Source organism: Sinocyclocheilus rhinocerous, unplaced genomic scaffold (genome assembly GCF_001515625.1).
Source record: "Sinocyclocheilus rhinocerous isolate Xijiao unplaced genomic scaffold, SAMN03320098_v1.1 scaffold486, whole genome shotgun sequence".
Taxonomy (NCBI): Eukaryota; Metazoa; Chordata; class Actinopteri; order Cypriniformes; family Cyprinidae; genus Sinocyclocheilus; species Sinocyclocheilus rhinocerous.
Window position 1 is genome coordinate 426,797 of NW_015661373.1, and position 14,496 is coordinate 441,292.

The 14,496-nt window shown below is 36.0% G+C and overlaps 1 protein-coding gene across 1 annotated transcript in view; it reads left to right on the forward strand.

Annotated features, from left to right (window-relative positions):
- Positions 1 to 14,496, forward strand: part of LOC107726286 (GTPase-activating Rap/Ran-GAP domain-like protein 3) — a 68,508-nt gene that overhangs the window by 19,587 nt on the left and 34,425 nt on the right. Inside the window, exons 3-4 of the mRNA XM_016535822.1 lie at positions 10,595 to 10,669; positions 12,492 to 12,591. Of these exons, the coding sequence (XP_016391308.1) occupies positions 10,595 to 10,669; positions 12,492 to 12,591 (175 nt within the window). The remainder of the gene's footprint in view (positions 1 to 10,594; positions 10,670 to 12,491; positions 12,592 to 14,496) is intronic.

The window sequence follows — 14,496 nt, forward strand, 5'->3', positions numbered from 1 at the left end:
CCGTTTTAGGTAGGCGTGGTTGACTCTTACCTTTTATAAAGAATAACTCTTTGGATTTGAGACTTTAGTCTTTGCAACTTTACAGATCTGCTTTATGCACCAAGAGCTTGTAACACTCCAAAGAGAAAGGAAAACTTGAAATCGCATCATATGACCCCTTTAATTGTTTTGAAAGTTTAGAAAAATGTACATGAATTACATAGAAGTTCAAAAATCAATGTAATCTTGTAATTGCCTGCTGCATAAGAGTACCTACATGGTGCTCGGGGATACTTAATTCTGATTGGTCAATCTGTGATTTTATTCTGTTTCTCTACAGTTTCTACAAGGCATCTTAAATCAATATTTCAAATCAATTTCATGTCCAAATATTCATTTATCTTTGAAGCAGCCATATATATATATAAAGTCATTACCACAAAAATAAACATGGAAAGGCCAACCCTGGACATTCCACAGTCTCTTTCTTGTCACATAATAAAATCATTTCTACTCAAATCAATATTTCATGTCCATTTATTTAGTAAGTAGCCATGTAATATGTTTCACATCGGTGTCCTCTTCTCTCTGTTGGGGATTATTTTGCAGTAATGACCATCTGATTGCTTACCCAGGGCTGGACAATAAGGACTGCCCGATGGCCCGGGGCCAGCGTGAAAGACGTTCGGGACAGTAGATTTGTCACTTGCCCGATCGGGCCACTGCAGCGTCGGCACGACATTTTATCATTTGCATGTGTTTTTAAGACTTGTTAATTTAAAAATTCAAGCGATTAAAAAGCATTTGGGTTCGAAAGACAACTCCTTTCAGTACTCGCGCGCTGTGTGTGTGAACAGCGCGCGCACAGACAGCCGCGTCTCTGACACGCGTGAGCCGCCTGAACGAGCAAATGCATACAAAAGTATGTCAAAATAACCGTCCTGGCAAGTAACTTTGTAGCTTTAACAATGATTAATTTATATTGAATTTATACACTGGAGTACAGATGCCGATCTACCGGACATTTTTTGTTTTATTTCAGACTATCTTCTGTTCCGTGCTTGCACACAAACTGCACTGCAATCAGTCAGAGAGTGAATCATTCAGCCCACCTGCTGTTTCTGTTTCATACCGATGTTTTCTGAAGCATAATTTCACATAGCTAAAGTCAGGTTATTCTGTTTTTGCTTCAGATTTTGAAATTATACCGAAATTGAAATAGAGAATTGTAAAATGTAATTGGTAACTAAAATATTGGTGTCATATAACCTTATTTATTAGAATACACGATAACAGATCAAAAACAATGATAACAGCAACTATTTTATTTTTTTGTGGCAGGGCCAGTGAAAATGTTGGCAATGCAAGTAAAAATTTGAACCACTGGCCCAACCGGGCCCAACCGGGCCAGTAGAAAAAATCCTTAGCGTTGATCCCTGCTTACCCCTCTCTTATATCCGTTGTAAATTTAAAACAAGAAATATCTAGTTCAATAGAAAAAAATGTAGCATGCAAGCCACATTTACCTTTGTTATGCTGTCTGTCTTTATTTTTCCATATGATTGTTTTGTTTTTAATCTGTTTCTGTTGTTTATTTGTTTTGCTTTGCCACATTGCTCTTTTTAAACCAGGCTGAGGTTATTATGAAACACGCTGCTTCTCTCTTTTTCTCTAAAGATTTGCTTTGCCTAATTGCATCCATTATTCCAGAATGTGTGTCTCTTTATTATGGATTTCTGTATGTATCTGTCTGAAAATGTTTTTCTGCAATTATTATATTATACTATTACTTGATTCTATTATGGTTTTCATGCCAGTGGTTGCATAATTTTACATTTACACTTTCATGTGTGTGTTTTGCATTTAATCGTGTAATCATCATTAGGGGAAAATAGCAGTATTGACCACATTACATTATTATACAATTACACTGTGCAAACATAGCACGCAGATTTAACACAGACTCTGAATAATAGTGCATGGTTATAGGGATATATTTTTCATATATTTTTTTCACAGGCTGCAACCTGAGAACCAAATGAATAAGAAATGTGAATGCTCTTGATGTTTTAGATGTAATGTCTACATGCATGGCTGACTAGCTGTATGTTTCAGTCAGTTTTAAGTAAGTGCATTAGCTCCAGGGATCCTCTTATAGGTGATTTTATGACCTCTAAGTGCAAAGTGTGTATCTAAGTGCTGAAGAATGTAATATGTGTGTCTATGTGAGGCTTTTGAGTTAAAAGCTTTCCAAGTGACCCATCCTCTCATAACTGTATGATGGCTTAATGTAAACGTGATTCTTGTTTAGACACTATAATGCTGAACCATTTCTAGAAGTGGCTAGATATAATCTAGAAACTAATTATATAACCTATAATCATAGAAAACTCAACCAAGACATTAGACCTGATCACAGAACAACAGCCAATGCAATATCTTTGTTGGAAAGCAGAATGTGCTGCATTTGATGATTTCTATTTTGTTGATAAAGTACGCATGTGTGTAGTATAAATGGATGGAATATATCAGCCATGTTGAATTTGGTCATACTACTGATTTGATGTGTAATACTGCTGTTTGCATATACTTTATAGAGAAGTAGGCATATTTGGATGCAGGGACTTGTATGTCAAATGTTTAATGTCAAAGGCTGACTCCTTAATTAAAATATTTAATGAGATACCAAGAAGATAAGATTCCAACCTAGGCCGTAACCATATCTTAAACATTGGAGGAAGATTTTTTTTGTTTTTGTTTTTTGTTTGGATTAGGTGATGTTACAAATGTAATGGACCTTTTGATTTATAAATAACATTTTTATTTTAAAATATGCTCGCATTCACTCTTAATCATTTGGCAAATATGCCGAAAATGGCTTTGTTAATGTTTCTTATCTCTCACATTCAATTACAAATTATATTACATGAATTACCTAAATGATATAGCCTAATTTCAATTCCAAACAGCAAAATTTGACAAAAATAGCTTGCATCACTGGATATTACTGTCAATCATAGAACATTTTTATTGTAAAACAGATGTCAAATATAAAATTTTAGCTACTTTACACTCTTTTATCGTTAAATCTGAAGCATGGGCTGGAATCCATGCTTAGCTTCTGTGAACAGTAAAGCCAGTCTTCTTTGATGTGATTGGCCATTTCAATCAATTTGACATTTGCGAGTGCTTTCAGACCACTGGCAGGCCACCTAAAAATATTCAATCCATATCCAATGTTTCTAAAGTTCCACAATCAATCTCTCATCTCTTATGTTTGTTTCATTATATACTGTGCATTGAGGAGCAAGGTCTTGGTTTAGTGAAATTTCACTCTGAGTGGTGCTACCTGGTGGGACACAGCAGAAATGAAACAAATTGGCTGGTAAAATATAGTGTCACTAATCACGTATCACTATCAAGGCTGGTTAGGATAAAAACTGGGATCAACATAGAAGAGGTACCTTTCATTGCTTGTTGCATCGAACCTGGTCAGGAATCAGTATATAAAGGAGCATGAGATGGAGTGTTTCAAAGAGAGCAGATGAAAATGCTTTGTCATCATCAGAGCAGCTTCGCTGAAGTCTATGACAGCACTCAGCTGTACTTACTCAGCTGCAGTATGTGAAAGCTGATAACATCAATGATTGAAAAAAACACTGCTGACCCACTGTGCCCAGCAATACACAGGCTGAAGACGTGTTGAGAATATTTATAATCCCAACAGAAATCTTGAGGAACAGGAATCTGATATGGAGTGACACAGAACAATGCATCTTTGTCCCTCTTTCATTTCATCACCTTTTATCCAACCAGACACATTTTTGTATGTGCTGTTCTATGCCTCAAATGCCCTCAGTATTCCTCATTCAAAATCTCTGTCTCAGTCTCTCACCATTATATGTCTTACTTTTGTAAGGATTTAAAGAAAGGTTTTCATGAGGATTTTCCCTTTTCTTGGGCTCTGGTTGATTGTTAGTCATTCTTACAGCTCTTTAAATGAACATTTAGAAATACCTTTTTTGTTGTTGTTGTTGTTATATGGCACCTGTTGGAGCAATTGAAAGGAGTAAATTAATTATGATTCCATTTCTATCGAGAAAGAGAAAAAGGATGATCTTGTACTTGTTTAAATCCACATATGACAATTCATCAATAAATTCTATGAAAAAGAGTAAAGAGTAAACTCAATACTTGAAATCTCTTTGCTGTGTATCCAAAAAAATGATTACATGCCGAGATACTAGCAATCTTCTTTATTATGAAAAAGTGCTGAGTGCATTTTTTGGATGGGGGTTTTTTTTTTTTTGGACACAGCAAAAGTATTGAGTTTTTTACTCTTTTTCATAGAACCCATTTCTATTGAGAAATAGGCACTGTGGTCATTAAGTAGTCACATGTAGTCACATCTGTTTGGTTATGTCTACAGCCTACCTGAATTAGCTCTGGAATCATTACACATAAGTTTATAGTGGCTTGGAATCCAGTCTGAAACCAAGGGGTGCCTTCATACACTGTGTTATGTCATTGAATGGATGTGTAGTGACTGACACCTAGGCAATGGCCCAACCTGTTCTAAGTAAAATATCCAGTGAGTGGCGATAAATGTGTGCTCATTTTATTAGAAACAGATGAACTTGAATCTGGCAACATTTTATTATGCTGGTTGTTGTAATGAGTGGTGCTAAAAGGTTAATGGCACTAAAAGGTTAATCGCATTTGAAAACCAACACTACCACCAACACTAAACCCTAACCAAAACCTAAAAAAAGCAAGTGTGCAATAAAAACACATTTGCTATACCACAACATTTAAGCTTGCTTCAACAAGTCTTTGAGCTCTTTTATCGTGACTTGTGTTTCACGGCACTCATACCTGAGTGCTCCGCATCGCAAATGCAGTGCTGTACCAGGTGAGCTACAGAGCAAGTTTACTATGCCGTAAACTAATATAAACTAAGAGTAAAATATATAGTTCACAAATCAGGCAGTAAAAAAGCGATTTGAGGTAATAACGTAGTATTGTGCAAGGAACTGCACAAAATAAGTCTTTATTAATCAATAATCTGCCCCTGTAATCATAATTACTTTGAAAAGGGATAAAAGTTATTGCCATTTTACTGGCTTTATATAGGTACTTTGAGTTTTGCAAAAATTTAGGTAGAGGCACGTTATTCCAATGAGCATTCATGTTGCAACAGCTTTATGTTTCAGACACAGCCATCATGTTCTGGTCTGGTGTACAAAAATACTTAAATACTTTCATTTTCAACAAGCACCTTTGGCTGTGGAATCCTGTTGCTTTTGTTCAGCAAAAATAAATAAATATAAATAAAATTAATATAAATATAGGTGGAGTTGGATCTCCACATTTATCTGCAGGTACTGTGCTGTTCAGTAGTTTATAAATACAAGTATGATTTCTGATACAATTTCTTTCTTATAAATACAAATAGCTCTTGAAGATGACTCCTGATTTTTGAGAGGCTACTGTTTGAATTAACTTACATTGATACCAATATAATGACACAGTTGACTGGAGAATTAAACGTATATTGTTGTGAGGGCCTCCCTCTAGCTGTATTAAAAATTGTAATAATGCTGCATGATAACACATACACATCTCCCAGTATGCATCTTCTGCCTCTGACTTATTGCTCTTATTATAATTATTTGATTCATACCAAGTCCAAACGCCTTCAAACCCCACACACATATGCTGAGCAGAGGGAGGGTTGGCTGCAGAGTGACTGCGGTGTGTAAAATTAGCATGTTGGGCTCAGTAGAACATGTTGCCTGCAGCTCTATCATATGAAGCATCGAGAATGACTCACGCTCACTGTGTCCAATGCTGTGGGTGGGTCACTTTCACAAGACTGTTCAAAAAATGGGACACAATTTATTTGTTTACTTATGGATTGTCTGAAAGTTATCTGTGAGTTCAGACCACTTGTCAAAGACTTTGTGTGTGATTCTCGTGAGAAATGCCTTGTGTGGGAAAGAACAGCGCACTTATTTAAATCAAGTCAGTATGATTTATTCATTTACAGTATGTGTGGGTGTGTGTTAGAGGGAAATCCTTTGATTTGTTAAATATAACTGAACTAAAACCAGTTATATCATTTCTCATTCTCCCTCTACTCTCCTTTTTTTCCCACTCATTCTGCAAGAAAATGTTCATTTAGCTTTAGTGGACAAGTTTATATGCATGTATTGTGCAGACAGTGTTGGCTACTTTGAAACTAGCTTGTCAAGCTACAAGCTAATTATACTTAGATATAGTTAAACTAAGGTGCTAATAGAAATGCACTGGGGGGGAAAATTGCCCCTTTAGGTAACTTCAATAAATAAAAAATAACTTACCAACAATATAATTTACTGTATTTCATATATAATAATTCAATCATAAATAAATGAACAAACTCAATTAGGATGACAGTTTCAAACCTTAACAGGTAAATTTATTCTAAATTAATCAAATACACTCTAATTTACATAACCTTGTCGAAAACATAGTACATTGGTTAATTTATGTGTACCTTTGCCCGTTCAATTTTAGTTAGTTACTCCCCTACACTGGTATTCTGTTTGTGTACTGTATGTGTGTGTTTTAGTGTGTTTTATAGAGAAATGGGTAAGAATGAGATCTGCATTCATCTGTATATCTCTCATAAACACACACACACAGAAAAATACAATCACACAAAATGTCGCTTGTTTGATGTCACTGCTACAACCTGTGCCCCTTAAACTTTAAAAAATAAAGGTCCACCACTCACCAAAAGGGCACATGAAGCAGCTCTTCTGGCATTTATCCATAGCTGCATGTCTGTGTTATAAAGTAACACTGTATAAAAATATTCCTCAACCCATGCTCATTGCAAAAATGTGGCTGCAAAATGATATTACATTGCTTCTTGCACATTTTGCGACACTTTCAAAGTGAACTGAAACATATTAATGTTTATTATGTTGCTTGTTATACGTATGGCGGCAATTCGGAAATGAAATGTCGAATGAGATTTATAGGTATATTTTTGGAGTTGTCCAAAAATGTAGGTAAAGGCACGTTTTTTGAATGAGCCAAGGTTGATGTTCTACCTCAGGTTGTGCAAACGGGGTTTATACTTTTCATTTTCATCTGTATGCAATTACATTGTTTAAGTAGCAAAAAAAGTTTAAGTATAGCACAGAACTTGCAGTGATTAATTTTCTGCCCCTTCCAAAAAATGAAAGAGTCTTGTGATAATTTTATGGTAATTGCAGTTGCCTTTGTTTGATGGTCTCATTGTATAAACCTGTTCTGTGTTTCACAGTTCACCCAAAGCTTCATTCCACAGTGTAGACTGATTTAGATTATGGAAACGTTTTCTTTTGCTTTTCTCTCAGACTCAAATGCTTTGCTCTCTCCATTTGTGCTGCTCTCCATATTCTTTCCTCATCTCATCTGTCTCTCTGCCTCTCTCTCACTCTATTGTGTGAGGCATGAGAACACAACAGAAGCTCTCTAAAAAGATCAATGTTACATCCCAGTCACAGTAGAATTGATTCTCTTGTGCTCTCTCTTTCTTGCTCTCTCTCTCATGCTTCTCTGATATTTGTGTGTGTGTGTGTGTGTGTTTTGAACTTTTGCTTGAGTTTGGTAGACTGTCCTGTTATTATCCTGCTATCATTAACCTCATGGCATTTATCAAAACACCTTAATAGCACCACAGAATGTCACTGGGATTATCTTATGAGACACGTAATTGTGTCTCTGTGTGCTTAAAGTAGATTCCTGGGGTATGTAAGTCCATTAGAGGGGATGTTGCGTATCATAGGCATGTGTCATGGGCAAATGTCAAGTTGTCTCAAGGGTTTTGACACTGCAAAGTGTTACATACAGTATATATTAATAATTACACAATATCAATGTACACCACAATACCCACCCAATACAAACACCTACACCACCATCCAATACGAATACATATGATTAATCAGAAGAACAGAAGCATCGTGTTCAGATATTTGAAGAAAGTGGATAGTTTGTTTTCTTCACTAACATAGCATACACTTGAAGAACACCTTTATATAAACTATCTCTTTTTTCCATTTTGGTCTTGATTTATCTTAACTAGGATGCCAAATGAGTGCTTATTAAGTGATTAGTGTGAGTGCAAAAGTCTATCTAAAATCTTCTGCCTGGACTTTTGGCATTCTGATGCCAAGGCAGACTATCTGCCACTCTCAAATACATACAATGTCAATCTCACACCCTTACAGCTAGTCTCTCTCTCTAGCTGCAGTGCAGCTGCAGTCTGTTTTTGGCAGTTTGGTCTGCCAGATACAGAGAAGAGGGAAGAGAAAGAGAGGGAGGCAGACCAACAGGTGGAGAAGAAAGGTGGGAGAAATGTGAGGAGGAAAACAGGGTGACTGAAGAAAAAGGAAATGGCAGAGGTTCTGTGTTCTGTTGCCTAGCAACCAACATTGTTCCATCTGGGGGGATGCTGCAATTTTACTGCAAAGACCAGATTACATCTTGTCAGGTGCAAGTGATTGTCTGTGCAGATATACACTTTCAATGAGACTACTTCTCTTACAAATACGTGCTAAAACAGATGAGTGTGTGTGTGTGTGTGTGTGTGTGTGTCAGTGCACGTCAGTGCACAGATGAAACGATCAATGCTGCACACAGATCAGACACACAGGGATCACTTGCACCTGTAATTAGTCTCTGATTGTGTGTGCAGCTGCTTCTGCATTCATATTGAAGGGTTTTCATGTAAACAAAGTCATCTGTGTGTGTCTGTGTTGAGTGTGTCACAGCAGATTAGCTATATGCTGCTATATGCTATATGTCTCTCGTGTCTTTTTATGAGCATCTCTTCAGCAGTCTCAGACCTCTTAGACTGTGACTTAACCATTTGTAAAAAATAAAAAAAAAACGGTGAAGACAGTTCAGTAAAGAGATTTAACAGCTAAGGGGATGAAAATGAGAATGAGAGAGGGAGAGGGCCAAAAGTAAAAAAAAAAAACTGATTCAAAATCTACTTTCATTTTAGGATTTTGAAAAACTCTATCCACAATTGAGGCGATCATCAGTGTCAAAATGTTTTAGATGGCTAATAAAATTAAAGAAGTCAGGAATTTCATTTAATAGAAGTGAAAATGGAATCAGTGGATTATTCCAGCACTACACATCAGCCAGTGGTTTAAGAAGAAGTATTTTATGGATTTTATGTCTGTTTTATGATGAAATAAAACATCATAGGCCATTAAAAAACTACTGTCATGATTTACACACAGTGAATCAGTGATGAAAAGGCGTGGACACATTTTTGCGGCTAACCTTGTTGCATATGCATTTGTAGGAGTTTCCCTGTCAGATGCAGAATTTATGGGAGGGGAATATGTAAATTAATCAAGCAAGGTGAATTACTAAGGTTTGTGGTAGTCAGTTTACTGGTATTTGCGCCATAATTTAACACCCAAAAAAGTATGTCTTAACACATTTTGCACCCGTGTTATTAGTATATTACACACACCTGATTATCGGCTCTACATGAATTTGCACTGGTCATTATGAAAATGATCTGACTGTGTCCGTATTCTTTAATTCTTGCATTGTCAGTAGAGCAACCACAGAAATTTCCACTCCTATCAATGTTTTTATAGGATTGCACTCTCACCAATTTGCCCTGTTTAGTATATCTGGTCCATATATGAATTGAAGTTTTCAAGATATCTAAACATTACTATATATGTTATATACACTACTATTCAAAAGTTTGGTGTTGCTATGATTTACATTTTTTTTAAAGATGTCTCACCAAGGATGTAAATATTTAATCAAAAATACCGTAAAGCAGTAATATTATGCAAATATTTAGTTTTCCTTTTTTTATTTTTATACATTTAAAAATGTAATTTATAGTAATTTATTCCATTACTCCAGTCTTCAGTGTCACACAATCCTTCAGAAATCATTCTAATATACTGATAAACATTTATTATTATTATCAACATAGAAAACAGTTATGCTGCTTAATGTTTTGTGGAAACCTTGATACAAACGAACAGCATTTATTTGAAATAGAAATATTTTCCCTTACAGAAAAACCACATGAACTTCACATGTGCAATCACATGTTAAAATCACATGTGAAATATGTGAAGCACATTTGAACTAATGTGGACACGTAGACAATATGTGATCATATGTGGAAATATTCCAAAACCACATGTTTCATGTGTGTTTCACATGTGATTTAACATGTGATTGCACATGTGAAGTCCATATGGTTTTTCTGTAAGGGTTGTAACAGATGTAAAAGTCTTTACTGTCATTTCTGATCAACGTAATGCATCCTTGCTAAATAAAAATAATAAAAAATAAAACAAAATCTTGCTGACCCCAAACTTATGAATGGTAGCAAGCATATTAGAATGATATACTCCATTGAAACAAAAAGGACAATGCCAGTGCAATTTCTCACTCAAATTGTTATGCTGATAATATAATTAGCAATAATAATTTAGAGAAATGCATTTTACTAGACTTTTGGACCCTGCTGTATAGCTGTACTCTGTAATCTCTTCCACATGATGCATGACATATCTGTCTTTCTCCTCAGCTCATCTCTAGTGATGCAGATGGGGCCATACAGAGAGCTGGGAGATTCAGAGTGGAGAACGGTTCAATAGATGAGGTAAGATACTTATGAAATATTGTACAGTGTGAAATGTGTGTGCGCACTGTATGTGATGAATTGTAAAAGATCCGAAAGTGTTACAAAACTTGCCAGGCTAGAGGTTAAACAGCTCTACTATTGTTGAAGTTCTCGTGAGCATGGAGAGATTCAACAAGGGTTTGAACTCATCTGCTTGATGGCTGCGGGTTCAAGTCAGTGCAGCACTGCAGGCACGGGGGCGATACAATGTATGTAAATACATGCATAAGATGTGAAGGTGCACAGGAAGAGGAGCACAGATTAAAAGAAGTGGGTGGAAGGATGAAGAAAAGAGAAAGAGAACAGATGTATTAATCTGGCAGTGAGCAACAAATCAAAACTGCCAGCTTTTGGGTTTTGTGAGCGTGTCTGTAGGTGTTTCAATGAAACACACATACATCAGCAAAAACAACAATCGAAGCCAAGCGATTCAATCAGTCCCCAATGTTCTTGCTCTCCTATTCTCCCTCTTTTTTCCCTCTCTCTTTCTTTCCCCTCCATCCACTTGTCCTTTTCATTTCAAGCACCAGACTGTAGCTATGACAACCTCCAATGCTGTATCTCACCAAAACAGACCTCTGATTGGTTGTTAATGATTTAGAGTGGACTGTCACCATAGTTATTATGGTTCCTATGAGTATATAGGGAGGCTGTTGTTTACGTTGAGTTATTTACAATTTGTCAGTGTGAAAATATCAGTTGGAATTTGTGCTGGAACATGATGGGATTGATTATTAGGTGACCAGAGGTGTACCAGACATGTTTGTGTTTGCATATATGTGTGCGCCCTACAACAAAGCAATAAAAAAGTGAGAGAGTTTCAGGCTAGTTGACAAAACAGTTACTTGCCCTTTCGAGCCAGTGTTGCTTTCCAGCTGAAATCTTACATTTCATCTATTTTTGTGTATTTGGGACATAAAGTTTTGTTTTTTATGACCTATTCTACATTGTTGTTTAGGGCGACTAAACGTCCTCTTTTTCCCGGACACGTTCTGGCCATGATTTCTAAATTGCCCAAATGTCTGTGTTTTGTCTTTGTTTTCCTATCGTTTTTATAGTTACTGAAGTTAATGACTGTAAAGTAGGGGTGTGCGATATTGACAAAAAATTATATCTCGATATTTTCTGGGAAGCACAACAAACATTGTACATAACTGACCAATCAAGGTGTGCGAGACAGTGGGATCCACAGAGAACAGTCAAACGTTGCGAATATGCATACATAAAATGTATGAGGACTCTAGAGAGCATGTCAATAGGAAAACAAAGCCAAAACCCAGACATTTTAGGCAACTTAGAAATCATGGCCAGAACATGTCCAAGAAAAAGAGGATATATGGTCACCCTACTGTTGCTGTTGCAAATTCTGTTGACTTGTCTTGAAGATAATATTATTTGGCTGGCTAACATAGAGGTTTTCTTGAATTTACAAGAATGATTTGTGATAGTCTTGAGCATTCAAGTAAAAGCCGTAAAAAAAAATTAATCAGTAATGTTTTACATCATATGCCATCATTTTTTAGTCAAAATGTGATTGTAAAGTAACATTTACAGCTTCGTGCAAATTGCCTTTTTGTAAAGAGAAAAATATATTTGTGAATAAACAGAAATTGTAAAGAAAACATTTTATATAGTAAATATAAATTTATATTTATATTAAATATAAATATTTCTAGCAAAAATACACAGCTAAAAATAAATATTGATCACTCTTTTTTGTTGGGGCTAATGGAAATGTTGCAGGGCGAGGAAAAAAAATATAACTCTGATTGGTTAAATTCTTGGTGGGACTTTTCTGTAGACCTCTGACTATACGCCTGGAACATGGAGGAGAACTGACGTCCATCTGGAGAACCCAGAGTATCACACCAGATGGTACTTCAAGTACTTCCTGGGAAAAGGTGGGAATCCACTGCCAAGTATAGAGTATGCACACATACACATACACAGACACACACACACACACAGATTTGCAAGTTCTCTTGTATACGCATACTGTACATGCACACATATCCCTGTTGGGATTTGATCTCTTTTTACTCAACACAGCATAATGAAGAGCATAACACTGTTTTGAGAAATCCCATTCAATTATATTTTGGCTATTTTGGCATATAGTGTATGGGAAAGAAAAATTTGAATTACATAGGGAATAATTGAACACAGTTTGAGTAGGGTTGGGATTTGAGTTCTTATTCAGAATCAGTTCCATTTAAAAATATCTACTTAAAAATTATTTGAACCGAATCATTTTGATCACATATGGTACCATTAACAATTTTCCAATGTTTGCATTCTTATGCTGAGGAGAATTAAGCACCAAATTCTAGTGTTTTAGTATAAAAAGAGTATAAAATGCTTTGACACTGCTTAACATTCTGCGATATGCTTCATCACTCTCTTTTTCTTTTCTCTGTCTTTCTTTCTCTCCCTTCCTCACACAAAAATACAAACACTGTTGTTCCCGCACACATTCTCGAGGCAGATGCTGCATTATGTCTCTTTAATTGATTTAAATCACTGCAAATACCTTTCATTCAATGAGAGCGAGATTGAATGAGAGAGAGGGAGAGAGACCGAATACACTATAGAGGAAGGGTGGAGATGCAGAGACAGACCAGATCTTGTCTTCTAATTGGATTTCAGCCTCTTTTCATTTGTCTTCTGTCTGTAAACCTGGTCTGTCTCAGTCCAAAATATTCTCCTCAAACAGCAGGCTTCAATCCCTGCCTTCCTCTTTCCCTCTTATTCTGATGCGCCAGGAATAGATCTAAATAAACAGGCATCTTCACAGTCACGTCTCTGAGGACAGTTCACATGGTCACAGCGCGTCGGTGTGGCATCTATCAGCATCATTGCGCAAGCAGCACATCAAGAAGGCACAAGTTACATTATATAGAAAAGAAAATAGCCCAAAAGAGAAAAAAGTAAAAGTTTGATTCACTCATTTTCTTTTGACGCATTGATTAAATTCCATCTGATATTTCATATGCATCAGTCATGAAATACTGTATGTTAATCGTTAAACATTTTTGTTGGTCGGTAATCTAAGTACTACAAATTTTATAAACGTATAAAATACATGTATAAATTATTACATGTGAATTAATAGCAACATCTTAGGGTGCGTCACATACACACAGTCCACAGGCAAGATTATACACGCTTTCTCTGCCATCTGCAAATACTAAAACTTTTTTTTTACTATGCATAAAATGAGCAATTAAGAAGTGATATTTAATTGTACTGTCAATAACACAGCTATTGCTCAATGAGGAAAGCATCATAACAATTTATTTGTAAACACTACCATTCAAAAGTCTGGGGTCATTCTTTTTTTTTTTTTTTTCAAGAAATGAATAAATTACATTATATAATATATTCAAATAGAAGACAGTTCTTTTAAAATGTTACTGTATTTTTGATCCAACAAACGCAGCCTTCATGAGTATAAGAGACTTCTTTCAAAAATATTAAAACGTTTGTTCGGTAGTGTATATCTGAGATCTGTGAAAGTATTTTAACATTGAGACATTAAATTAGGGCTGCACGATAAATCGCATGCGCTATTTAACGCGCATCTTACCAGTAAAGCCGTTCTGTAATCAGCGGTAAATCTCCATCACGTGCGTGCTTTCACATTGAGCAGCATTAACTTCACAGAGCCGTTAACTGACGAGCTGCGCTAAAGCATGTTCATATTCGCGCGATTTTTTGCGCAGCTCGTCAGTGAACAACGGCTCTGTGTAGTTAATGCTGCTCAATGTGAAAGCACGCACGTGATGGAGATTTACCGCTGATTACAG